Raw genomic sequence first — 25435 nt, 5'->3', positions numbered from 1 at the left:
CTATTCTCAGTCTCACTGAAGTTTAAGGTGTCTAATGCAGAAATGTTTGTTTTGAAGGCTGCATCTGCTCTCTGATTAGAATAAAGAATGAACAAAGCAAACTGGCTGCAAAATCCAGTATGTAAAATCCACAAGTCAGCTCTCCTCCTGTCCCATGCAGAAACCTCACAGTTTGGACATGTGCCACTCTGTCCCAGACCATCCCAAGATCTTGGCTGCTATTTTTCCTCTTGGAGGAGTGGGAAGCACACCCTACTGCCCTCTTAAGGCTCCACCCCTTTCAGTGCAGTTTTAAGTAGCACGGAGCTTTTCAGAGATTGTAACAGAGATGTGGAAAACGTAAAAACAGACTGGTCTGGGAAGCCAATCAGCAGCAGAAAACAAGAGAGGAAAAGCAAAAAAGGTATGTACTACTCTGTACCCATTTAAAAAATTGCATTTTCTGTTTTCGACATGATTGGAATTATCATCAAATGCTTTTAATAAATTCTACTAAAATACCAGGGCAGTTAACCAACTGAGCTATTGCCTTTCAGTTTCTGAAGACATACAATGCTGGATAAGACTTCTAGCGTCCAGTTGCTTCAAGCCTCAGCAAGCAGTAAAAGGGCAAACAGCCTCAGGCTGAAACAGCAGGGAGTTCTGGTTCTCTAGGTTACTGAGGGGTAAACAGAAGAGGGAGCTACTTTAAATCACTACCAATGACCTTTTAAGCTGCATTTAGAAAATAATTTTTAAGGTGTTATGCCATATCTGTAAGATAGTACTAAGAGAGCGAGTATTACTCAGCTCTTATTAACAAATTATAGTAGAAATGTGTAATTTAAAGCATTACTGATAACGATGCTTCAGCAAAACCAGTACATCTGCAGCATTCTTTAGGTCAACTCAAGGTCTGTGACTGCTTAAGAGAACTTTACCAGAAAGCACACTGCTGGCAGGTTTCCACTTGGAGTTTTGTAAACACAGTATTTTTCAAACAGCTATGTGGTTTCAGTTTGATAGGGCTTATCACTCAGAACATTCCAATCTACTGGCATATACTGTACCTTTCTCAAGACTGAAAAGTAGCTGCTAAAATGTGTTAACAGTTTTCCATGTATAGTAGGACACCAATCATTCGTGGTTGGAAAGGCATAGGAGAAGGGAAGAAGAAAAGAAAGGGTGTAGCACCGTAATGTAAACCAGCTGGAACAGGAAAAAAAAAAAAAAAGGAAAAAAGGATGCAGTAGAGCAAAAGACTACGAGCCACTTATACATATTAGACCATCTGCATTTTTATGATATGAGAATGAGATAAGAGATGCCATTTTGGCCAGCAAAGGAAAGAATATACATTGCTTAGTTTCATCAACATTTCCACGTACCCAGGACTGACACTGCTGTGAAGATGTCCCCTGATGCCCACAATGTGTTCTCTGTCCAATGAATACTCAAAACCAGGCAGCACTCAGACAATATTTCTTAGCCTCAGTGAAAGAAACCATCTGCCTCCTTTGTTAGGAAACAAATTGGGTGAAGAGAACTGAGTACAAGACTGTGACATATCTATCTCCTTGCAGTCAGAGGCTACAGGGTCCCAAATTCATGCTTCTGCCAAGAAACTTCCCACTCAAAGCCAATACATGTATGTATTAAGCAACAGTAACATGAAATACAGCAGGATCACGGTATCCAAATGTCCTTCCTATAATTATTTGTAACCAGGTCTGTTGAAGAACTTTTCCAGGGAAGAAGTTAATTTCTAATGAGGGAAGAAGCAGATTTTCAAAGCAAATGAGATGAGTGGAGGCAAAGATCCGGATTCACAACTAGACTGAATTGCAGAGAGCTGCGGAGTAGAAAGTGGATTTTAATGTAAAAAGCATTCTCATTATTTAAACCTGAAGCTTCGAAAGTCATTCATGCTGTAAAACATCCTTTTCAACAGTTTATTTTTTCTTTTACCTCCATAGACAACTTGAGTTCTGGAGGTGATGTGGAAAACACTCAGAATGAAAGGCAAGCTCCTAAGTCTCCTCCTGTTGGTGGGAGCAATCAAGACTGCTCAGTGCCAGGTAAGAGGTAATACATCAAGTAATGCTCTTGCCATCTCAGACACTTAACCTAGTTTTCAGCAGCTCTTCTTACCACTGACTCCAGCCGTATGTATCAAAGGAAGGATCTAGTTCTACTGTTAGAAATGAGGAAGAAAAATAATTGGCTGCAGGATATGCATCTGTACCTTTCTGCTCCTTCCTCCCAGTCCACTTTCAGTATTTAAATATGATGGGTAGCAAGTGAAAGTCTTGCACTGAACGATCACGCATCATTGCAGGCACGTCCAGTCCATGCTGAGCTCTTCTTATGACTAATCTTCTTAACACATGCTCTGAAAAATGAAAGTTAATCAAAGTACTCGCAAGGGAACTGCAAGCAAAAGCTGCTGAGCAAAAACAACTGCTTGTTCACATTTACACACTTGCAAATTATTTTCATGGATCTCCCTCAAATAGCAGAAAGCAGACAAGCTTTAGTTAGCAGTTGGAGTGCTCCACCAGCACATAAATACTTCACAAATGATGCAAGTACAACACACCACCAAACTCACATCACTCAAGTGACAAGCAGTAACCTGATAATCTGTGCTAATTAAATTATTTGTTGTTTTTCAGTACCCGTGCTGAAACACTTAACACAGTTTTCACTGTTTCCTGATTTTCAAGACCTCGAGAAGAGATGTGGCTTCTTGAGGGCACTTATTCTCTCAGTTTCCTTAAGAGAGCAGTTACTCACAGAATTCACCTTCTCTATTTGCAGGGCTTGCACATGCGTTACAAACGGGGAGCCAGATCTAGAGGTAAGCCAGGCAAAGTACAGCTGCATGACCCAGAGGCTTTAAAAACAGAGGAGAGGAAAGGAGATGACACTGAAGGAATGGAGCCTGAAAGTTGTTTTCCATGGCTGGGGAGCAACCCTGAGAATGGCAGATTCAGAAGACAAAATAGAGTATTACCATCCACACCTTAAAGAACAATGTTCTCCTCTCTCTCTGTTCTTCAGAGTCATAATGAGGATGGTCATTAGCAGAACAGAACATTCAGCAGCATAACAGTGACAGAAATGTGATAGCTTGAGTCTGGGAATAAGAAAGAGTGGCCTGTTAGACTGATTTATCCCTTTGTGGATACTTTTTACCCTGGCAAGAGAGAGTTATTTTGCTCAGCAAGGTCTTTTCCATGAATCTTTAAAAGAGGGTTCCCTTTCTCCAATTACAGCTATTTGCAAAGACTATTCATCTGGACAAATATACCAGCACAGGGGGAGCTGGCTGAGACTCTCGGGGAGCAGAATAGAGTATTGTAGGTGTGACAGTGGTCGGAGTTACTGCCACACTGTGCCTATCAGAGGTGAGTATGAAGAAGAAAAAGAACGGAAAGGGTGGGAGATGACAAATTATCCATCTAATCATCCTAAAGAAAAACTCCATTGTCAGGGAAGGAGTTATCACACAAAATTTGGCTTGAAATGAAAGCATCAGTATACACTGACTCAGACAGAACTAAGGAGGAATGGGCAAGAGGCTGAGAAAAGCTTATGACACTGTTAATGGAGAGAATGGAGCAAAGGAAAGAGTCTAACACTACATACACATGTTAGGGGAAAGTAGAACAGGCTAAAGGAGACTGAAGGAGGAGGACGGATGGGCATGCTGCCAGCTGTTTAAATTCTGTGAATTTAAATCGTTTCCTGGCTTTTGTTTATTCCACAGCCTGCACTAGAAATAAATGCTACAATGGGGGCCAGTGTTCACAGGCGTATTACTCACCACAGCTCTTCATCTGCCTCTGTCACCACGGTTTCTCTGGGAAGCAGTGTGAAATAGGTAAGTATGCTACTCCAGTTATTGTGAACAACGCTGCTGGCTTTAGCCATGCAGTGCAGAAGGATTAGGTACTCAGAAACTGCTGCTGTACAGGGGTCCCTCCACTAAGTTGCCTCTTTTTGTGGTAAAGCTAATGCTTCAAACAACTTTAGAAAAGGACACGTGGGTTTCTCTGTGTCTCATGGGGCCTCGGGTGGAATATTGCATCCAGATCTGGGGTCCCCAGCACAATAATGGTGTAGAACTGTTGGAGTGAGTCCAGAGGAGGACCACAAAGATGATTAGAGGGCTGGAGCACCTCTCCTAAAAATAAGAGCATCGAGCTTGTTCAGCCTGGAGAAGAGGAGACTCCATGGACGCCTCATTACAGCCTTCCAGTACTTTATAGCAGCTTCCAGTACTAACAGGAGGGAGACAGACTTTTTATACTAACAGCAATAGGGCAAGGAAGAATGAATGGTTTTAAACTAAAAGAGAAGAGGTTTAGATTAGATGTTAGGGGGATATTTTTCACTCAGAAAGTGGTGAGGTGCTGGAATAGGTTGCCTGGAGAAGGTGTGGATGCCCCATCAATGGAGATATTTGGGGCCTGTGCAGCCTGATCAGGTGCTTGATTTAGTGGCTGGCAACCCTGCCCACATCAGTGGGGCTGGATCTAGATGATCTTTAAGATCCCTTCCAACTCAAGCTACTCTACGATTCTCTGGCCTCTTGATAAAATACTAAGTTTTGAAGACAAAGACATTTGTGTATATGTAGAACTTGCCTGGAATGATGCTTCACTGACTTACGAGACAAGGCATCTGGAGCCAACTTTAAACAGAGCAGAGTCAGAGGAAGCAGAATTTGTGATGCTGTTTTTTGTTCCCTTTTGCTCAGATACTGAAGTTAAGTGCTACAAAAATGCTGGAGTAACATACAGGGGTACGTGGAGCGTAACAGAGAGTGGGGCTGAATGCTTGAATTGGAACATCAATGGCTTGATGGACCATAAATACAACGGCCGAAGAAAGGATGCTGCTGAGCTGGGATTGGGCAATCACAACTATTGCAGGTGAGGGACTCACAGAACACATTAGAGCTGTAAGAATCTGGTTATTCTGAGAGCTTAGGGCAAAAAAAGGCTATTTGCAACAGCCTAGTACCACCCATAGAACCCTGGGAATAGGTGCAAACGTTGCAGTCCAAGAGCAGCAACTGATAGATTTCTATTTCTGAACCATCTAAGAGTGGATGTTTGACAGACTACAAAATGCATGCCTCTCTCACTTCATAGCCTTTCCCTTGTGCCCATTGCTGTCTTCTGTGTTAAAAACTCTCTTTGCAAGCCAGTTTCCTATCACATTTGCCTGCAGATCGAGACACTCCTCAGAACTCTACAATGTAGTACTTCATGCACATGATCTAAACTGCACAAACAAGCTATCCACTCTTGCTACTAGCTGTCTCATCCTCACCTCCATGCTTTTATAATTAAAATAAGAATACAAATGACTTCTGCAGGTTTGCTTCACCCCTTCACTGCTAAGCACAATCAAGTTACTGAACTAGATGGCACACTTGAGACTAGTAATTATAGCTTTATAACGATGCATAATGTCATAACTCTTTCAGAAACCCAGATGAGGACTCCAAACCTTGGTGCTACGTCTACAAAGGGGGAAAGTACACCTGGGAACACTGCAGTGTGCCCTCCTGTTCAAAAGGTACATGCAGGAGGGCAGAGAATGGGCTTTAGATATATAGCAAGTCATGGCAGCTCTAGAGTTCTCCATGGTTAAGATATTCTCATGTTAAACCATGTTTAAGGTTTTAATATTTATTACAGAGCCTGAGATAAGTATAGCTAATATATAGAAGCCTTGACAGAAATCACAATTGGAACAGCTGATGGTTCACGTGCACCATTTAACATGCAGTTTTCTTATTTAAGCTGGAAACATCAATTGCAAAACTGGAAGAGGCACAGATTACCGAGGTAGTCACAGTGTTACCAGTTCTGGAGCTACCTGTTTGAGGTGGAATTCTCAAATCATTGCCAGCAAGCTATATACTGCTTGGAGAAAAGATGCTTACCAGCTAGGCCTTGGCAGTCACAATTTCTGCAGGTATGTATTCAGTAATGCAGTGAACTTAAAAACAAGTTTCCTTGTGGTAATGTTGAGGCAGGGCTCTAGCTGTTTACATGAGTTATTAAAGCAGAGTAGGGATGCTACGGCTGGGAATCAAACTCACTGCCAATGGTCATTTTCATTCCACTTGGTCTGCCTCTACTTCTCTAACACCAGACTCCATAAATGAAAATTTAACACGCCCTTGTGCCTCCTGTGTCTCTAAAAAGATCAAAAAGAGTACACTCAAAACCCCATCTGCTGTCCTTAAGTGTCTCCTTCTCCCTAAGCTCTGCAGATCTGGTGATACAAGTTTTTCTTCTCCTTCCTGTACTGCAGGAATCCTGACAATGACAGCAAGCCCTGGTGCCACGTACTGAAAGGAAAACAGCTCACATGGGAGTACTGCGATGTGCCTACTTGCTGTAAGGATCCTAACACTCCTGATTCTGCTCTTTCTTCACAGCATTACTGTACTGAATGTTGCAAGCCTCTTATAGTAAAATAAGAGATGGGGAAAAAAAGCTCCTTAGGATAAAAAGAGATTCTATGCCTCAGCTGTCACAGAAGTACCTCCTCTGCCAGATGAAATGATCACAGAACGAGGAAATAGGAAAGACAGGGTTTCTTTAGTGTGTTATTTCAAATCAGTACAAGTTTCCTAGGAAACAGGAATGAGTCAGATACTGAACAGTTCGGGTCAGGCTGCCTCAGTGTGCACTGACAACCAACAGACTCTTGACCCCAGCTCGCTGCAAGAGTCCCTGAACAAAAAACTTATTTGTTTGTCATCTACAGCCAGCTGTGGCCTACGGCAGCACAGAGCACGCCAGTACCGGATTAAAGTTGGCTCCTATGCAGACATTGAAGCTCACCCGTGGCAAGCTGCCATCTTTGTGAAGTATCGCCGAGCACCCGGAGAGCATTTCCTCTGCGGAGGAATTCTGATCAGTTCCTGCTGGGTTTTGTCAGCTGCTCACTGTTTTGAAGAAGGGTGAGTTGTGGATTTGGTACTTTTTGGGAAATCACGATTTAAAAAAAAAAAAAAAAAAAAAAGCCTGGAAAATTGAAGCATCCAGTGTTAGCCTTACTGGAAGAGCGAAAGACTTGAAAAAGACATTTACTCCACTAAGTCATTCTACAGTAATGAATTATAATTAAATGTGATCGGTATTACAGGCAGGCATTTACTGGACAAACAAGCATTGAGGTACCAGAGCAGAATATCAAATAGCTAAAGAACAAAGCTGTCAGCACAGAATGCTGAGCCATCTAACAGCAAGAGACCTACAGAGGAGCTTTGCCATGGTGGCTCAAAGCAATTAGTGCAAGAACTAAAGCAAATGGGACATCTGAGATCAAACTGCCTGACTGATGATGTAGTAATAATACTAAAGTAAGAGAAGCTCCAACAGCACATCTTCAAGGTAAGGCTCTACTCCAGTTAACAATGGAAGAAATTAAATACGCTTTCATTTTTAAAGTTTTAGTACTAATCAGCTGAAGATTGTGCTGGGCAGGACTTCTCGAGCAACTCCAGAGGAGAAGGAACAAAAGTTTCAGGTGAAGAACTACATTGTACACGAGAGATATGACTCAGAGAATTACAACAATGATATTGGTAAGAATTTCTTTTTGATGGTTGTGATTTGCTAAAGCTTGATGTTAGTCAAGTGGTGATTCTTGTTTGTTTGTTTGTTTTTTTCCCCCTGCTGTTCAGCTTTGCTGCAGTTGAACTCAGACACAGAAGACTGTGCTATTGAAACAGACACTGTTCGAGCAGCCTGCCTCCCAACACCAGACCTGCAGCTGCCTGATTGGACTGAATGTGAGATCTCTGGTTATGGTAGAAATGAAGAATGTAAGTAGAAGATGCATTGTGGCTAAATCTAGGTCCTCTGCCCCAAAGAACTCAAGCCTTTAATACTGTTTAATTTGTGACTCCTGAATTATTTCATGGAATTACATTAGCACCCCAAAATATACCTTTATCTGGAATATACATAAAAACAAGTTTTGGTTTATTTCATTCATCTGAGATCTGTCAGCTGCCTGGGTTAGCAGAGTTTTCCTTGAAACTCTCAAACAGTAGAAACACAGCAAATGGCATGATGAATAAGGCAAAGTTTGTCAGACAAGGCTCCCACGTTTCTGCTGTACGATTTACTGTATTTAATTATTAACTTAGAAATTGTCATTCTCACAGAAATCCATTTCTGTCAAGATTTAATACACCATGCATTTGTGGGTAGTTGCATTAATCAGAAACATATACTGACTGTACAGCAATTAGCAACAACAACAAAAAAAAAGCTAAGGGTGTAAAAGTCCTGGATATATATTAAAAGGTCAGCCAAATTAATCAGAACAGTTCAATTGGGCAGTACCTACAAAGGTCATGAAATCCAACTGTCTGGCTGCTTCAGGGCTAACCAAAAGTTAAATTACAGTCTTCTGATTATGCCCTCAATCCCTCGTGAACACTGACAGGCATGCAGTATCAACCCCCTCACCAGGAATGGTTTTGAAATAGAACTACTTTAAAAACCAGAGCCAAGAAAAAGCCTGGAATAAAACCTGTCTGGAAGTACATATAGACTAACCTGTATTTCAAAAAGGAAGAAAAAGCAGCTCTAACCTTACTGGCATTTACTTTTATTACCTTTAAATTGTAAACACTGAGGCAGAGACTGTGAAGCATCCATCATAACAAGGACAAATCATGATTTGAGCTATTAAGGCTTTTGGAACAGACTTAACATACAGCTTCAACAGACAAGCATATCACAAAATGTTTTAGAAGAGCTAAAGCTAGTCCTTAGCTTTTTCCATAGAGAGTACAGTTCCCTCTTTCAGAGCAAAAGGACAGTGCAATTATAATTTAAAATCAGTCTGAAAAACAGTCCTGCCAATTTTCAACTTCATGCAGTTGCAACTATGCAGAAGAATAAAACCAACATGCAAGGCAAAAATAAATCAATTCCATTCCAAGATAACATGAGTGTGCATTCCTATCTAGTTATTCAGTATTTTGTACAAGAAGACATCTGTTTTTAACTAACCCAAATCCAATACAGGATCCCTTTTCATAGATGTAGTGATTATTAGATGCACTTCCTTTAGTTTGATGTCACTCATGCAAAGATGACCCCCCAAGAGACCTAGCAATTTGCACCCTGTAAAAATCTGTAGCTTCTGAGCTTGCTGAAGCAGCAAAATTGTCTTTCAACTGTATTTAAATTGTTCTCACTGGCAAAGCAGAACCTCCATAATTAAAAAAAGACTCCTGGCAAGGAAATACTAGTTTTGCCACCCTTCTTTCCTGCCACTAATTAGTGTACTCTCCCAAACTGCAAAAAACTGAACTGCAAAGAAATATATATTTATATAAAACCTGTCTGTATATATATATATATATATATATATAAATTATTTCTTTTCTTATATTCACATATCTTCACATCCCTTTCAGTTTCTCCCTTTTATTCAGAGCACCTGAAGGAAGGCCACGTCAGACTATTTCCAGCCAGTCGGTGCACCACAAAGCATCTACACAACAGGACAGTTACAGACAACATGTTATGTGCAGGAGACACAAGGCACCTTGATGATGCTTGTAAGGTAAACCCAGTTTTATTCCTTTTTTTTTTTTCCCCTCCAGGTCTATTCTTGATAATTAACTAACAGAACTTTTCACAAAAATCATTTAAAGAAGTCCTGCATCTGACTACAAGGAAATTCTAGAGAACTTTTGTTTAACAGAACTTATCTGTTGGGTCTTCTTTTTTAATTCCCTCTCCATCTTTTCCTCATGATTAGGAATGCAAGCTACATTCACTCAAGCAAACCAGAATACAGACTGAAAATTCTAAATACAGGAAATACCACAAAACTGAACAGGAAACCCCACCTCAGCAGTTTCCTATTATTTTCTATTCTGTGAGCAAACATACCTAAATAAAAATCAGCATCTTTTCAGTTTCACTATCTCTTCAATACTCACACTTTACTCACAATAGCATGAAGCAGCTTGGATGTTTAAGGTTTGAACAAAGCTATTTCTTGTCTCTTAACAAAAATGCCTCACGTTTCATAAATGTGTGCTATACAAGGGTGGACACCTTAGTTTTAGACCATTTGGGGTCTCTACTCTGATATGAGAATATGAGAGGAGCACTAAAGAATTCTGTCTGAAATACAGAAGGCACTTATGTGAAAGTGCTGTTACTGAGAGCACTGGAAGCGTGGTGTCCCTGATTTGTCAGTATGCTGCACTGAGTATTTAAGGAGCATCTAATGTACCATTATAGCCACTGAATAGGGAAACAATGCAGAACATACAAAAAAAGGAGGTTCTTACTAACGTGGTACCTTTCTGCAGGGTGACTCTGGAGGGCCTTTGGTCTGCATGAAGGATAATCGCATGCATCTAATAGGAATCATCAGCTGGGGAATTGGCTGCGGCCGCAAAGACGTTCCTGGTGTTTATACAAATGTGAACCGTTATCTTAACTGGATTCAGAACAACATGAAATCCTGAGGAAGGAAGTAACTATCCATAATCCCACGAGTGTGCCCTTACAACCTGCTTTGAGGTGTTTTAAGGACAGGGCATCCTACCTGTCCAGATGCTTATGACTTTCAGTATACAAGGAAGACATGCTACTGTGGGTGGTACAGGCAGTTTTTCAGAGTACTCCACTTTTCTTACTGCAGGTTATCACAGCTCTTGCTCTTTCCCCTTGCACCTCTAAGTTTTTTCCTTCCATCAAATCACACAGGTAGAACTGAAACTAAATTCTGGCTTGCAAAATGTGAGCTACGTCATTTTGGGAACAGGGGTGAACTTAAGGCAAATGAGACTGATTTCATTTCCTGATATTTTCATCTCCCTCTTTAGGTCATCAAGACTCAAGAGACACACAGACACGTCTTCTCTAACACGGCCCTAGGGCATACCTCAACAATCTCCTTTGTGAAATATGTTCATTATTCAAATTTACTCCCACAAACCCCTTCCTCATCCCTCCTCTTTAGAGGAATATTCTTTTCTAGCTTTTAAGCCACAAGACAAATATCTCCCTACAAACAATGGGCTAGATGAGAAAGTCTCACAAACTCATATGAAAAAAACATCATTTAAAAAAAAGAAGTGCAATGGAAATACACATACTTTCTTACTCAAAATACAACTGCCTGCAGCAAGGTGAATCAAAGAAGGGTTGAGCTTGAGCCTTTACTCTACATAGACTTTTTCTAGCTTGGGTTATCCCCATTTGGGTCTCACATAGCAAAAATAACACACTGTGCAATGTCCACTTCAAAAAAACACTGCTGTAACACTTGTGTGTGTGGGGAGAAGGGGGGAGAATAAGTCTTTCAATGTACTTTTCTTTACAATTCCAAAGGTGTGCTTTTTTGGTTTTGTTGTTGTTGAAATACCATGCAGGTATTGTAAGTTATTCTGTACTTGTCTGGCTTAACAGTAAGATTTCCACCACTGTAAGAACAACCAACAGGTCTAAACTTGTCCAGCAAGACAATAATCCACACTTAACTCCACTGAATTTACAACTGCACTCTTTGTAACACAGTATTAACAATGGATTTGTAAATAAAAATGCTAATTCTTATTTGGATGCATATTAGAATAATTCTAGTTAGGATTAAGCTCTGTCCTTATGATGTTTTACTCTGGTTATTTACACTGGTTTCCAACTCCAATAGAAATAACAGATGTTTAGGCATGTGCTGCTTGCTTACTTATCCATGTACCACTTGCTTTTTCAGTTTGGAACAAATTTGTTAGCAGAGACTAAGCTTAAGCTATCTGAGCAAAAACAGAATGGCATGCTTGTTAGGACACTCTGTTCTTGCTGTTGCTTTTCCTCCCTACAGGAACCAAATATATAAACAAATAATAGGTAAAAATCATAACACAGCCTTACCTGTCACAGAACCAACACTCATTTTTTGACTACATAATTTCCATGCATTACCATCAGTTACAAAAGCAGAAGGATAAGTCTAACTGCAGCCTCTTCAAGAGCTTGCTAGGCATACATCTATCTAAAAGTAAAGATCATATCACACGAAGGCTGCATTTATCCTCTAACAGAAAGCAGAATGAGTTTAACAATGACATCACAAAACAGAAACTTGATAATTAACTAATTATCTAAGCAAACATTACTTGCACTCCAATTGCCACGCAATACACTGCAGTGCAATGCTAAGTGGTGTCTACTTCCTAACAGTTAAAGTTCTTTAATAGATGCCTTCTAAAACTTCGACTGTGTATCTTGTAAAGCCCACACAAACCACTCTGAAATGACACGGGTGAGAAGTAAAAATCAGTTTTATTTATGCTTTTGTTGAAGTTTATGTTTGCAATGAACATGCTCCCAATTTGAGGTCATCTGCTGTGGCATTCATCAGTTGCACTTGAAAAATGTAATTCCAAAAGCAAAATGCCACTCATCCACTGTTAGTTTCCATCACAGGAAAAACAGAGAGCACATTATTCTTTATTTAGGGTCATGCTGTTCTGTTCACAAGCATGGACTACACATGCTGGATCGGACAGCCACCTGATAAGTGTTGTAATCACATGTACAGCAGTTTATGAACCAGTTCTCCTACCAAGAAATTAACACATTGGCATCTAGTGGCCAAAGAGCACACTACAAACAATACAAAACTGTTCATATGCCTCTCATTTCGTATTTAAGCTTTACAGAGAGATGCAGCACAGACTGGGATGGGCATATGTAGCAACAACTCTTGCAGAAGACATAGTCTCAGTGAGAAATCAGGCTTGAATCCACCAATTATCACAGCAGCTAACTGAGATTGGAACTGGAATGAAGTACAGTCGGGAATATTACAATGGTACCAGGACATAATTATTTGAGATAATGACACCAGTGAGCAGGAAAACAGCAGTATCACCTTCATTTGTAATAGGGAGGCAGAAAGAAAAAGAGATTCCAATATGCTACAGGATAGTGACCATCATCACTTTGCTGCAGTTTCAATTTAAAAGGGCTTCCATCAGAGTGCTACATCTCCATACAAATTCTTCCCCCGCCTCTGCCCCAACTACCCAAAGAAACTTGGAAAAAAATTACCTCTAAATACTGAGGACATAAGAAGAGAAACAGAACTACATTCAGAGATCACCGCCCATTAGTTACAAGATAAGTGCTACAGTCAGCTCTCCACAGGATTTCATATTAAGATCTGGGCAAATTTCCAGCCTATCCCAAAATCTTTAAGATACTTAATGACCAAGACAGATTAAGAAATATTAAGGAAAAAAGTTCAATTCTTCCACTTCCTCCCTCTGCATTACCTCCCCCAAACTCATGCTTCTTAAAATCCCATCCTGGTTGAGACAATCTACCTCTCCACTTCTTTCAGCCCCTTCAAAGGACCACAGCCAGCCAATTTCACTGCTGCCAAAAGCTACAGCTCTCCAACCTGACATCCAGTGATGGAGAAGGGCCGATGCCAGACCATCACTCTGCAGTTGAACTCTGTGGAAACTGAACTTCACATCACGTTCAAAGGGATAAAACACAGCCAAAATATAAGGAACAGGAGTTGGAAAAACAATCCCTAGAATTTCCTGTAAGACAGAACGATGAAGGTGATACAAACTTAGATATCTGACTTGCTGGTCCCAAGGGACCTGAAGTCCTCTCCCATCTGCCAGAGCTGCAAATTCTTCAGGCTCAGCTAAGGATGAGATAGTTTCAGGTCAACCCTATTTTTCCCTCCTCCCTAGCATGTAAGCATTGGCTATCCTGCTCATGCTACCAAAGGAAAGGGAGTAACCCTAAATAGACAGACCAGGGAGAAGCTGTATCCAGCAGCTAGGGACAGGAGAAACAAGAAAGTGTTTTCCCTCACTCTCATGATCTTCTAGGTTCGGACTTGGAACTTGCCAGCTTTAGTCATGTATTTTATCCCCTTGAAGGGCTTGTACTTCTCCCCGTACATGTCCAAGCGATTCACTTTCAGTCCTAAAAAACAAATAAAGACAGAATAAGACTGACTGTTGCCACAAATACAGCAGACAGACCTCCAGGATAAAGGAAAGGAAGACCATTCTAGAAAGGCAGATAGCATAGGGAAAGTTTTTGTAAGTAAAGAATAAATAAAAAGGAAAAAAAAAAAAAAGGAACACAAAGAAAACCTGACAATTATTAATTGTCAGAATCATTCTTACAAACACAGCCATACTCTGAAATTATTTATGGGGTCATAAGAAATGCAAGAGGATGTAGATAGGCCGTTTCACAGAACAGAGAGAAAAACCCCCAAAAAATCCATTTAACTGTTGCTTAAGCATACAATTCTTTGTCAGAATGTATTTCAGAAGGCCTGTAGAGCTACGTCAGCTGTGCAGAGTGAGCACTGGCAGAGCAGAAAACATTCAGCTTCTTTATCTGACGGTCACTTACCAGATATAGCCAGCTGCTGAATTTTAAACTGCAGGTTAATAGTGGGGTTTTCATCTGGTTTTGATGTCCCAGCTTGCAGATTCATGCTACCCTTCAGGCTTGGCAGCTTCTGGGGGTTTATCTTCCCCACATCCCACGTGAGCAACTACAAGTAACAGCAAATATAGCAGTTAAGCAGAAATACCACCATTTAAGTAGTAACACTCTCTAAAGAAAAACTCTGTTGTAATGCCAACTTTTATTGTTTCTCTCCGAAAAAAAGTAATTTGTCTCAGTGTAGTGCTGTAATGTGATGGAAAGTACAGCAATAATAGAGAGATGGCAAAGTCCTAGGCTGCAGAAAATGAGGACAAGCCCAAACACAGCAGCTGTAGATGCAGAAACAAAAGAAAATTTGCTTACCTTTAGAAGGCCTCAGGCAGGCTGGGATTTCCAGCAAGATACCCTTACCTCCACTGCCAACCCTTAAATGAGGGCTGGAAGCAGTGGATCCTGGCTCTAGCCCTTCCCTCAGGTGCACTGCACTGCATGCAGCTGAGCTTCCCTGGGTTGGCCCTGCCTTCCCACCAGGTGTTTCAAACTGTGTCTTAGCATTTCCACTACGCTCATTATCCCTTTTCATACTGGATACCCATTCCTCAATCAAGTCTGAGGTCCTCCGCTTTAAATACAGCAAAGACTTAGGGAGAACAAAGACAGCTGCTCCTATCTTTCCAGTGATGTTTCTCAAAAGCATATCATGAATAGTATCCCCACTATTTGTGCCATGAGTTTTACTTCCTATGGGTAAGAGTGACATAATTAATGCAGAATCACCTCCCATGTGGCTGAAGTAGTGCTGCCTGATGCTCTACTACAGATAAACCTTACAGCTTGCAGAAAGAAAAAAAGAAGAAAAAAAAAAGAATCCTGGTGCATGTGCTGGGGGATCAAAACCCACTAACAAACACAAATCCTCAGCGCTCGCAAAGGATTCAATGTTGGCAGGCAGTATGAAGCATGATAATCAGATAAGCAGAAATTTGTAAGCCTTTCACTGGACTCGTGCCTCATTGTACAACACCAATCCTTGACTTCCTGCACACATCCAGAAATACAATCCATTCTCAGCTACCTGCCGTGTGGCTTAAGACAACCTCCTGTGTGCAACTGTTCAAGAAACAGGAATATATTAAGTTCACATCCCAAGAAAAGATACTGCCTTCATGGCATCAACGTTCAAAGAAATGTTCTCTTAAGCATGAGCACTTCAACTTCACTTGCTGAAAGGATAAAATTAAACAAACAAAATCTAATTTTTCCTCACCTTTGTAACTGGATCAAAGATGTGTGTACCCTGGGAGGGTGTGAGGCTCATATTCAAGACACCTTTTGGCATCTGGCTGGTAACCATCACTCCCTCTATAGTCTTCCCCATAGTTTGCTTTGGTCCCACTGTGATTTCAAAGCGTCCCAGTGAGCTGCTATCACGGAAATTGATGTTGTGTTTAACATATACAGGAATTGCCACAAGACTGGAATAAAGAGAAGAACAGAGTCCTTGTTAACTTTTCGCCTTCATTTTTGGTTTTCACTGTTCCCAGTAAAAAAAAAAATACAAGGAAGGACTGCAGGAAACGTGATCTTCTTAAAGGAGAAGGACATCCTAATCTTATTAATCCAAGAGCAAATCCAGAATGCTGTCCTGAAGCCTTAATTACTTTTTCTTTTTTAAACCAAACTTTCCATATCTTAGTTTTCTACATCCTCCAAGACAAGTGAAGACACCCAGTATAATGGAAGAAATGAGCAATAGACAGCAGAATCTTCTTACATGTCATCATCAAGCTAGTAAGCAGTCCCAAACAGTGCAGCAGCACTTCAACTGCCTGCTTTCAAATTGTTTTTTCCCCTGCTCCTTCTCACTGACTTAAGTCTGATAAGATTTAACAAAATGCCTTAGCATTTGTAATCTCAACTATCATCAGCCTGCTTTCAGAATTCCTAGTTCTATTAAGAAAGACATCACAAAGAAAAAAATATATATCAGGATTATCAGACTATTCTGTTTTATCTTAAAGTTTTTTATAAATACAGGTAATTATCAGCCTGTTTACTCAATACTGCCTAATTCATTCCCACTCTAGTTTGTTCACCTACTTGCTACTTGCTTTTGAAAAAACGCAGACTGACTAGAAATGAATGACAAAAAATCACTGCTCCAAACAGTGAGACACCACATTTTAAAAAAGCACAAGTTACCACGCACTCCTACTTCACTTGGCACAACAAGCCACCTAACCTTTCAAAGCAAATTTATTCTTATGATTCCCCCAGCCCTTCCTTCCTTCTAGTCAGGAAGATCCAAATTCCACAGTTTGCATCTCTAAATTCAACACTTACTTCTGAGCACTGACATGGTAAGACAGCAAGCGAAAATTTCCATCAGGTGGAATGAAGGAGAGTATCCTCTCTGACTCCCAGCGCTTAAAACGCACACATGGATGAAAACTGACATCATCCAATAACCGAGGGTTCTGAAATAAAAGAGAGGCTAATGAAGGCAGAACCAGCTGAAGTAACTGCTTGAATTCTTCTTTGCAATTTTCTGTCTGTGAAGGGCCTACCATTTGACACTGTCCCCATCTGAACGTATCTACACTGAGGCATGTTAAGCTAGCTGATGCTGTTACATCTGTGCATAGTGGTACTCAGTATTCTTAGTCCTATTCAGACTGGATATCAGAGGAAAATTACTGTGGTCAAACACTGGAAATGGCTTCTAGAAAGGCTGTTGATGCCCTGTGCCTGCTAGCATCTGAGATGCACTTGGATAACACCCTCAGGAACATGCTTTAACTTTTGCTTATCCCTATAGGCTAAACTAAACTACTCTAGTCTATCTTAGCAAATTCAGTCACGTCAAATAATTACATTGATGCACATTCATAAAAAGATAACTCATTAAGATATTTGCCTAAACACCAAATCTCAGAAACTTAGCCAGAAAACACAGGAGCAGTAGTTTTAACAAAGAACCTGAAAATAAAACCTTTGAAATTCATTGTGAGTTTCCATTGTCAATTCTATTTATTTGGTATACATAAGTTCTGACCTACTGGAAACCATCACTGTAAACCAGAGATCTTAGTGGCATGGCTGAGAAACTCTTTTCAAAATATTTAAGTAGAGATACATCCTTGAGCTTTACCATAAAGGACAGGGTAAGATCTGGCATCCCAGTCAGCTTGACACAAGCATCAATTACTCCTTGGATTTCAGCAGTAATTGTAGAACCTACAACAATAAAAGCAAACAAAGGTTATATGAACCTTATTAAAAGTCATCACAACATGAAAAAATTACTAATGAGGAAGAAGGGAATTTAATATCTTTATGAAGTGTCGCCACACATTACGTTGTCTGTTCAACATATTTCTCACTTCCAAACACTTCTAGAGATGTATACAAACAAGAAACACTGACATCTATAATGCCCATCCCAATGGGCAACAGCAGTAGCTCCCAACTCTGGTAAATCTAAGATACATTAAAACTAAGGAGACAGTCCTGCACAGAATTTCTAGTCACCTTCTGTTTTCCCTGTACAGAATTGTTCACAAGACCTTATGAGCAGTCAGAGGAAAAGAACAAGTGAAAGTTTTGATACTTCTCTAAAATGTTTGACTGAATGGCACCTACAACTTTGCATTTCAAAGTAAGAAGAGGAACAAAACCACACTTACATGAAGGAGCACCTCTTTGGAAAACAAAGACTATTAGAACAAGTTACCCTGGTCTTAGCAAAAAGCCACTTCCATACCTGATTTGTCAATTATTGCATCTATCTCCTCAATAACATCAAAATATGCCTCATTGTTGGTGTATTTCACACCAGTACGTCTCCAAGGCACCACTGATAGCTGTCCTGTAGGAAGCTGGTCACCCACATTAGTGCTTCCTGGAAGAAGAATAGTAATCACATCAACCACAGAACATAGCCAATGTTCCAGAACAAGTTCCTGGCCTCACCTCACTAGATTGCAATTCATTTCCAAGAAACCTCTGTCTCTTTGTGGGAGAGCAATTATTCATTGTTTGTATTTGTATGCTACAATTCTACAATTAGCATCTCCACATCCACAAGCACTAACGTGAGACCCCCAAAGATCTGTGCTATGGTTTAGGAGGGCATGGAACAACATATATTTTCTTCGCCTATGTCCAGTTTGACTTATGTAGGAGTACTGCCAGAGAACACACGAGCAGTAGTTTTAACAAAGAACCTGAAAATAAAACCTTTGAAGTTCATTGTGAGTTTCCATTGTCAATTCTTTTTATTTGGTATACATAAGTTCTGACCTACTGGAAACCATCACTGTAAACCAGAGATTTTAGGGGCATGTCACACCAGTTTATCTACTTTTGGTTTCCTTGTACCTGTGATGGTGTTGACTACTGTTCGCAGGATAGTTGGAGGCTTTATCAGTTCTTTGAGAATATTGGATTCTGTTGCCAATGGGAAGCCATTGTCTAGCATCTCTTCCAGCACTTCATAAACCACCACAACGTTGTCCTTGATCATCACCTCTGAACAGACGCCAAAGTAATCCTGTGCAAAAGAAATAATTACTTAATCTCTAGAGGAGAATATAAGTGACCATTCAGTTCATTTTCTCCCACAAATAAATCAATCAAGCTTCTCCTTGCAGCAGGTGAAACAGCACTGACACTCCACATGTTAACAGAAGCACATCATACTGAACACTCCAACAAGAAGCACAACTCTAAGCATACCTCCACCTTTGCCCCAGAAAGCTGCCAAATCACTGCACTGTTGTATGCATCTATTTCCTTTCCATATAATGGGGTTCACTCTAATAGCCAAGAGTTTTCAACTGGCATTTGAAAGCAGCTCTGGAGCAACTGGATAAGGAGGAATATTAACTAAAAATAAACAATTTCCTGAAGAATGTTTTGGCTTGAACACGAAACAAAAGACTCCCATATCAATAAAAGTAACTCAGATTTTGACTGTAATAATGCTTTTACCTAGTTACTATAATACTGATGGCGTTCAAAACAAACAAACAAAAACCACCACACTGCAGAATGATGGTTGGGAATCTACCTGTGACAACAATATTTGGAAATTCCAATTAAATTGCTTTTCCGCTCAAGCCATACCTGGCCAAATAGCTCAGCACAACATGAGAATCAGCCTCAGGCAACCTAAAGCTAACAGGTCTCACCAAAAGAAAGTCAAATCCACGCATACACACACCAAAAAAAAACAAAAAAAAAACAAAAAAAAACAACCAAACAAGCTGCTTGGATTCAAACTCTGGGGATAAACAAAGAGTCAATCACACTCTGAACTTGATGAAACATAATTCAGAGCCTACTGTTGCATTCTGACCAGTATTTGGAAGAAAAGTTCACGTGATGCTCATCTGACCAAGCACTAACACATCCTGTATTTCAGCAGGATGCTGATCACAAGACAATTCAAACCCAGACTATACAATCCTGTTGGTGGCAGGCAGTAGAGAGATACGTTCTGCATTCTGCATCCACCGTCGACTCACAGTCGTGTCAGCAGAGACGAAATGCAGTTGCTCTGAGGCAATTCCTATAGCTCACTTCTTTGGGTAGCAAGGTACCCTTCCAAGACACATTGTGCTGTAAACGTGCAGGCAGACTGTCAGACTAAGGTACACAAATTGCAGAATTTCCTTTGAGAATTTCTGAGACTTGTGAAACCAACTTCAGTTGGGTCTCACAAGCGCAGCCCCTAGAAGATAGAAGATTGCAAAACAGAAACGCAGTTCTTGATTGCTGAAGGCTCCTTCCTGTAAGCCAACATTTATCTCGAATCCATCGTCAACCTGAGAAATTAATTCCTAGCTACTGCAAGCACTCGGAATCACAGAATGGGGTTGGAAGGAACCTCAAGGATCACAAATCTCCAACCCCCTGCCACAGGCAGGGCCACCAACCTCCCCATTTAATACTAAAAAAGCACACATTCTAAATCCTTGCAGGTACGGGATATGAGTTAAGAGAGAGAAAAAAGAGAAAACTAATTGTGGCTAACTCAAAAGACTCCCTTTTTTCTCCTCTTTATCACTGTCATCCTTTGCAACAGTGGCGATGTCAGGCTTCTCCTTTCCTAACCTCCCAGCACCCACCAACAAACACCATCGCGCCCTTCCTCCACGTGAGCCAAACCTGGAAAGTGTCAACGACACGGTGCAGAAACTCAATGACGAAGAGAGGAGGCACCTCCGTCTGGATAACGGCCACAAAGAAGATCTTGTGGCGGTACACGCTGAGCAGGTAGTGATGCGGGGTGGAGATGACCGGCGGTACGTTCTCTGCTTCTGAAGCCCTTTCCTGCGCCTCGAAGAAGTAATCGCAGACAGAACGGCTGACGACGCTCTTCCAGTGCTTCTCTAGGAAGATGTCCCCGGAGGCGTTAATCAGGAACAGGCTGTGGATCATGACTGCGCCGTCACACGGCAGGAAAGCAACCCACGGGGCGAGCTTTCGCAGCGAGCGCTCTAACGGAGCGACCCGAGGCCAGCCGAGCCCGATCGGACGAGGAGAGGCGCGCTGGTGATGACGCACAGAGCGGCACCAAACAGCACGGCTTCCATTGGGGGAGCGCCGCACCGCGCCGCAGGGCACGTCCCACCAGCAGGGGGCGCAGGGCACGCTGCGCCAGACTGGTATCACAGAACGGCCAGGGTTGGAAGGGACCTCAAGGATCACGAAGCTCCAACCCCCTGCCACACGCAGGGCCACCAACCTCCACATCTCACAGCAGCCCAGGCTGCCCAGGGCCCCATCCAACCTGGCCTTGAACACCTCCAGGGATGGACGGGGATCCACAGCCTCTGTGGGCAGCTGTTCCAGCACCCCACCGCTCTCACAGCGAACAACTTCCCCCTGACATCCAACCTCAATCTGCCCTCCCTCAACTTCAAACCATTTCCCCTTGTCCTGCTGTTATCTCCCCTTTCAAACAGTTGATTCCCCTCCTGTCTGTAGGCTCCCTTTATGTATTGAAGGCTGCAATGAGGTCACCCCGCAGCCTTCTCTTCTCCAGGCTGAACAAGCCCAGCTCCCTCAGCCTGTCTTTGTAGGGAGGTGCTGCAGCCCCTGCTCATCTCTGTGGCTCCTCTGGACCCTCTCCAACAGCTCCCTGTCTTTCTTATACTGGGGGCTCCAGACCTTGACACAGTACTCCAGCTGGGGCCTCACAACAGCAGAGTAGAGGGGGACGATCACCTCCCCGTCCCTGCTGGCCACCCCTCTGCTGATGGAGCCCAGGATCCCATTTGCTTTCTGAGCTGTAATCACACACTGCTGGCTCATGTTCAGCTTTTCATCCATCAAGACTCCCAGGTCCATCTCTGTAGGGCTGCTCTCAAGGACCGCTCCTTCCAGTCTGTATAGATGCCTGGGATTCCTCCGGCCCAAGTGCAAAACCTTGCACTTTGCTGTGTTGAACCTCATTAGGTTCATCCAAGACCACCTTTCAAGTCGGTTGAGGTTCCTCTGAATGACATCCCATTGTGTCAATCGCACCACTCAGCCTGGTGTCATCAACAAACTTGCTGAGGGTGCACCCCATTCCATCACCAGTGTCACGGAAAAAGATATTAAAGAGCACTGGTCCAAAGGCAGACCCCTGGGGGACGCCGATTGTTACCAGCCTCCACCTGGACATAGAGCCATTGATCACCACCTTGTCTGCAGCCTTTCCACCAATTCCTTATCCATCAAGTGGTCCACCCATCAAATCCACATCCCTCCAATTTGGAGATAAGGATATGGGACCATGTCAAAGGCCTGCCTTGCTCAAGTCCAGGTAAATAACATCGGCCGTACCGCTGCCTCTATCCGTGATCAATTGCTCCAATACAGGAAAAGAAAAGCAGCCTCTTTTGCTGCACAAAAAGAATTGCATGAGCATACGGCTCCTACTGCGTGGGAAGGAAGGAAGCCTACTGGTCAGGACTGCTGCAAAAGCACCGGTGGGCTCGGATCTGCTGCCACCTGTTCTTCATGGGGCCATTTAAAGCTTACGTTAGACCTTGTTGTAACTATTTCCCCCCAGTTTCCCTATTTTGTTGTAACTATTTCTCCCCAAAATGGGGCAGAGGTCAGGCTGTTCATGCCGAGGTCACATTTTATTAATCCAGCATACAAATGGTTAACTTTTTTACAAAAGCAGAAAGGAGAACTGACCTACTTACTGCCATTTACACTTAAGATCTGTTTTCAAGTGAGTTTTTAAGCAGCAAGATTTTTTTTTTTAATGCCTAATTCAAAACACTGCAATGAATTACATATTTGAGAGCAACAAAGAGGTATACACCATTTAATTATGGTGTTCTGTTCTAAATTTAAACAATTATGTATGGTTTTAACATCATTGCTAAGAGGCTCTTGTTGTGCTATCAGAAATCATACAGGCATCATAGATAGAAAGCAGCAGCACATGGTTAAATTGAACAACAGAAAGCCTTTATGCACTTGCCAGCTTCTCTGAGAAACTCAAACCATTCTGTTTTTAACCTAGAAATTAAAGTCTACAGTCATGAGATACTTCTTATCAATTTTCCTGTATCATACATACACTGTTTGAAAACCTCAATCTCTGGCTGCTTGTGCTTTTCATCAAAACTGTTGATCGTTTAATCAGTTCATGTTGTTATTTATTTTTCTTACAGTAATTTTGAACATTACAGCCAATGCAAAAGACACCACCATAATAAATTCTTCCTGCACAACTGAGGTGAAGGCTGCTGAGGGAAGAAGGGGAATATATTTCTGCTCACAGTCCTATAGGCTTATGAAGAACTAATCGTGAGAGACAGCTTGTCAAAATCACTGGTCTTTGAGGAGTTGCTGTGTATCTGGGATGCTAATCTGAACTTTAAACTTCTCTAAGAATTACCCCATCCCTTGCTGAGAAGAATTTAACACTGCACTGCTGCTTGCTGCTGCAGGAATGTGGCCTATCTGCTTCCAAATGGAAGGATCAGGAGCAGAAGGATCATGTTTTGTTCTGAAAGTTAGTAAATGCTTTTCTCCACAATGGCTCAGGAGTTTATATAACCTGAAACATAAAGGAGAATACGGCAGAAGGTACAGCAAGAACAGAATTCCACGTTGCTGGTTCAGTTCCTGACAGCCTGAAAGCAACTCAGTTAAGAGCAGCTGAATCTTCAGGGGCAAAAATCAATGCTGAAAAAAAGTGCAGAGTTTGGCAACAGCTTTATGTTCATAAAACAATCCCTCTCTTCCGTAGTTTGCCAAATATAAGAATTCTGATGATTCAGCTGTTAGCCGGTGCCGCGAGAATAAAACAGAGTAGAAGAAAGCAAGCTGGGTTTTGGTCCTAAATTACTGAACAACAAGAAGAAATAATTCTGAAAGGTCGCCAGAAAAAAACCTCCTGTAAATTCGGAGACAGAACGGAGTCCAGAGGTGCACCTGTGTGGAACACAGCTGGTTTGCAGTGCTACACCATCACCGCACCCTCCCCATGATGGGCAAGCTCTGCTATACTCACATTATTCTCTGGAAATTACACTCATATCTCACTCAGAACATTGTCTTTTGTACCTTAAAAACCTAACAGCAGAAATCTTAGACGTCAGAAAGTCACCGAAACTGCTTAACTAAACGAGGGCAGGCGCGCGATACCGTTATCCATCCCTGAACTCAGCCCACGGGGCAGACAGCCGTCCTACCTTAGGGGCTGCAACACCTTTTCACAGCACGGCGGTCCGCCCGCGCCGTTCCCGCCGAATTCCGAGCGGGCGGGAGCCCAGCCGCGCCGACATCGCCCCGGCTCCGCGGCGCGCAGCTCCGCCGCCGGAGCGCCGCTCGCCCGCAGCCCATCCCGCGCCGCTCCTCAGGGCCGCCCCGGGCCGAGGCCGACGCTGTCGCCCGCCGCGCTGTTCCCGGGCGGCGCCCCCGCCCGCCGCGGGCTGTTCCGCTGCCGCGCCCCCTCCCCCCGTCGCGGAGCTCCGGACCCAAGATGGCCGCCGTGTCAGTTTCGGGCTTCGCCGCCGTTCGGCCTTTGCTTCTCGGTTCCCGTCTCTCGCGGCGTTCGGTGAGTAGCGGCGGCAGGATCGCCCCGTCTCTATCGCCCGGTGCCGGGTAACGCGGGGACGGGCGGCCGGCGGGCCCCGCGGCCCGAGGAAGGGGAAGGCCCGCCGGGCTCCCCGGGCTCGCGGCCTGTTCCGGCCCCGCCGCCGCTCTGCGCCAGGCCCGGACCGGGCCGCTCGCCGCCCCGAGCCCGGCCGGCCGCTTTCCTCGGGAGGCCGCGGCTAAGGCGAGGCTCGCGGTCGGGCCGCGGGCTCGCGGTCGGGCCGCGCTCCAGCTGTGGCGCGAAGGAGCGCGGATGAGGCTCCGCGCGGGCCCGGCCGGAGCGGTGCGGGCGCTGGGTGCGCTGCCCGGCCGCGGGGGGTGGGGAGCGGAGCGGAGCGGCGCCTGGCTGCAGCGGGCACGCGGCTCCGGATTCCCCGGTGCGACTCTCTGGGTTGAGGCGGGGCGCCGTGCGTGCGGCCCGGCCGGGAGAGGGATGGGCTGGAGCCGTAGCAGGTGCAGGGCCGTGCTGAGCGAACGGCGTCGGGACGGTCCTGAGCCGGTTATGTAACGGCCCGGAGCTGTGCCTTTCGTGATTGCTGGTGAAAAGAAAGAGAACTCCGAGCACGGAGCTTAACGCTGCTGTTCAGCGCGGTAGTTGTGAGTCCTTCTAGTGCTGGAGCCGTGCGGTTTGATGTCTGTATGTAAATATGCTCGGTGCGTTGATAACTCCTTGAATACTTGCTAGAAATCAAATTGGAAGAGAACGGAGAGAACACCTGGCTTATGGATGAAGCCTACCTTGCAAAAAAACGTTATCCCTTTTAATAAATAGATCGTGAATTCTTCAGGGTTGGTGTGCTTTTACACACACACTGTTACCACGCTAAGGAAAGTCTTCATTG

The 25435-nt window shown here is 43.1% G+C and overlaps 4 protein-coding genes across 5 annotated transcripts in view; 2 read left to right on the top strand and 2 right to left on the bottom strand.

The window, feature by feature from the left end:
- The first annotated feature begins 244 nt into the window (after positions 1-244).
- Positions 245-11609, top strand: PLAT (plasminogen activator, tissue type). Of its 2 annotated transcripts, none has more exons than XM_003212406.5 (14): positions 245-403; positions 1956-2057; positions 2800-2839; positions 3258-3389; positions 3752-3865; positions 4745-4919; positions 5480-5571; positions 5799-5973; positions 6316-6401; positions 6775-6970; positions 7461-7597; positions 7697-7837; positions 9449-9597; positions 10358-11609. In XM_003212406.5, the coding sequence occupies exons 2-14, from the start codon at positions 1977-1979 to the stop codon at positions 10514-10516; spliced, it is 1677 nt and encodes a 558-aa protein (XP_003212454.1). In that variant the 5' UTR covers positions 245-403; positions 1956-1976; the 3' UTR covers positions 10517-11609. The 2 variants fall into 2 exon arrangements, with proteins under 2 accessions (XP_003212454.1, XP_085099037.1); XM_085242911.1 differs by lacking the exon at positions 10358-11609 and adding an exon at positions 9796-9954.
- A 707-nt stretch (positions 11610-12316) lies between these two features.
- AP3M2 (adaptor related protein complex 3 subunit mu 2) lies at positions 12317-21261 on the bottom strand. Its single transcript, XM_003212405.5, has 8 exons — positions 20655-21261; positions 18864-19035; positions 18247-18384; positions 17635-17720; positions 16827-16960; positions 15751-15958; positions 14445-14589; positions 12317-14003 (listed from the first exon to the last, which is right to left on the bottom strand). Exons 1-8 carry the CDS (start codon positions 21240-21242, stop codon positions 13903-13905), a joined length of 1572 nt encoding a protein of 523 aa, XP_003212453.2. The 5' UTR covers positions 21243-21261; the 3' UTR covers positions 12317-13902.
- On the bottom strand, positions 20746-25433 carry LOC146542837 (uncharacterized). Its single transcript, XM_085242693.1, has 3 exons — positions 25403-25433; positions 24191-25129; positions 20746-20878 (listed from the first exon to the last, which is right to left on the bottom strand). Exons 1-2 carry the CDS (start codon positions 25431-25433, stop codon positions 24192-24194), a joined length of 969 nt encoding a protein of 322 aa, XP_085098819.1. The 3' UTR covers positions 20746-20878; position 24191.
- The window catches only part of KAT6A (lysine acetyltransferase 6A), a 31133-nt gene continuing 30125 nt past the window's right edge, over positions 24428-25435 (top strand). Inside the window, exon 1 of the mRNA XM_085242907.1 lies at positions 24428-24555. The gene's annotated coding sequence lies outside the window, so the exon portion shown is untranslated. The remainder of the gene's footprint in view (positions 24556-25435) is intronic.

Source organism: Meleagris gallopavo, chromosome 24, assembly GCF_905368555.1.
Source record: "Meleagris gallopavo chromosome 24, MGAL_WU_HG_1.1, whole genome shotgun sequence".
Classification (NCBI taxonomy): Eukaryota; Metazoa; Chordata; class Aves; order Galliformes; family Phasianidae; genus Meleagris; species Meleagris gallopavo.
This window is presented reverse-complemented; position numbering and strand designations above follow the sequence as displayed.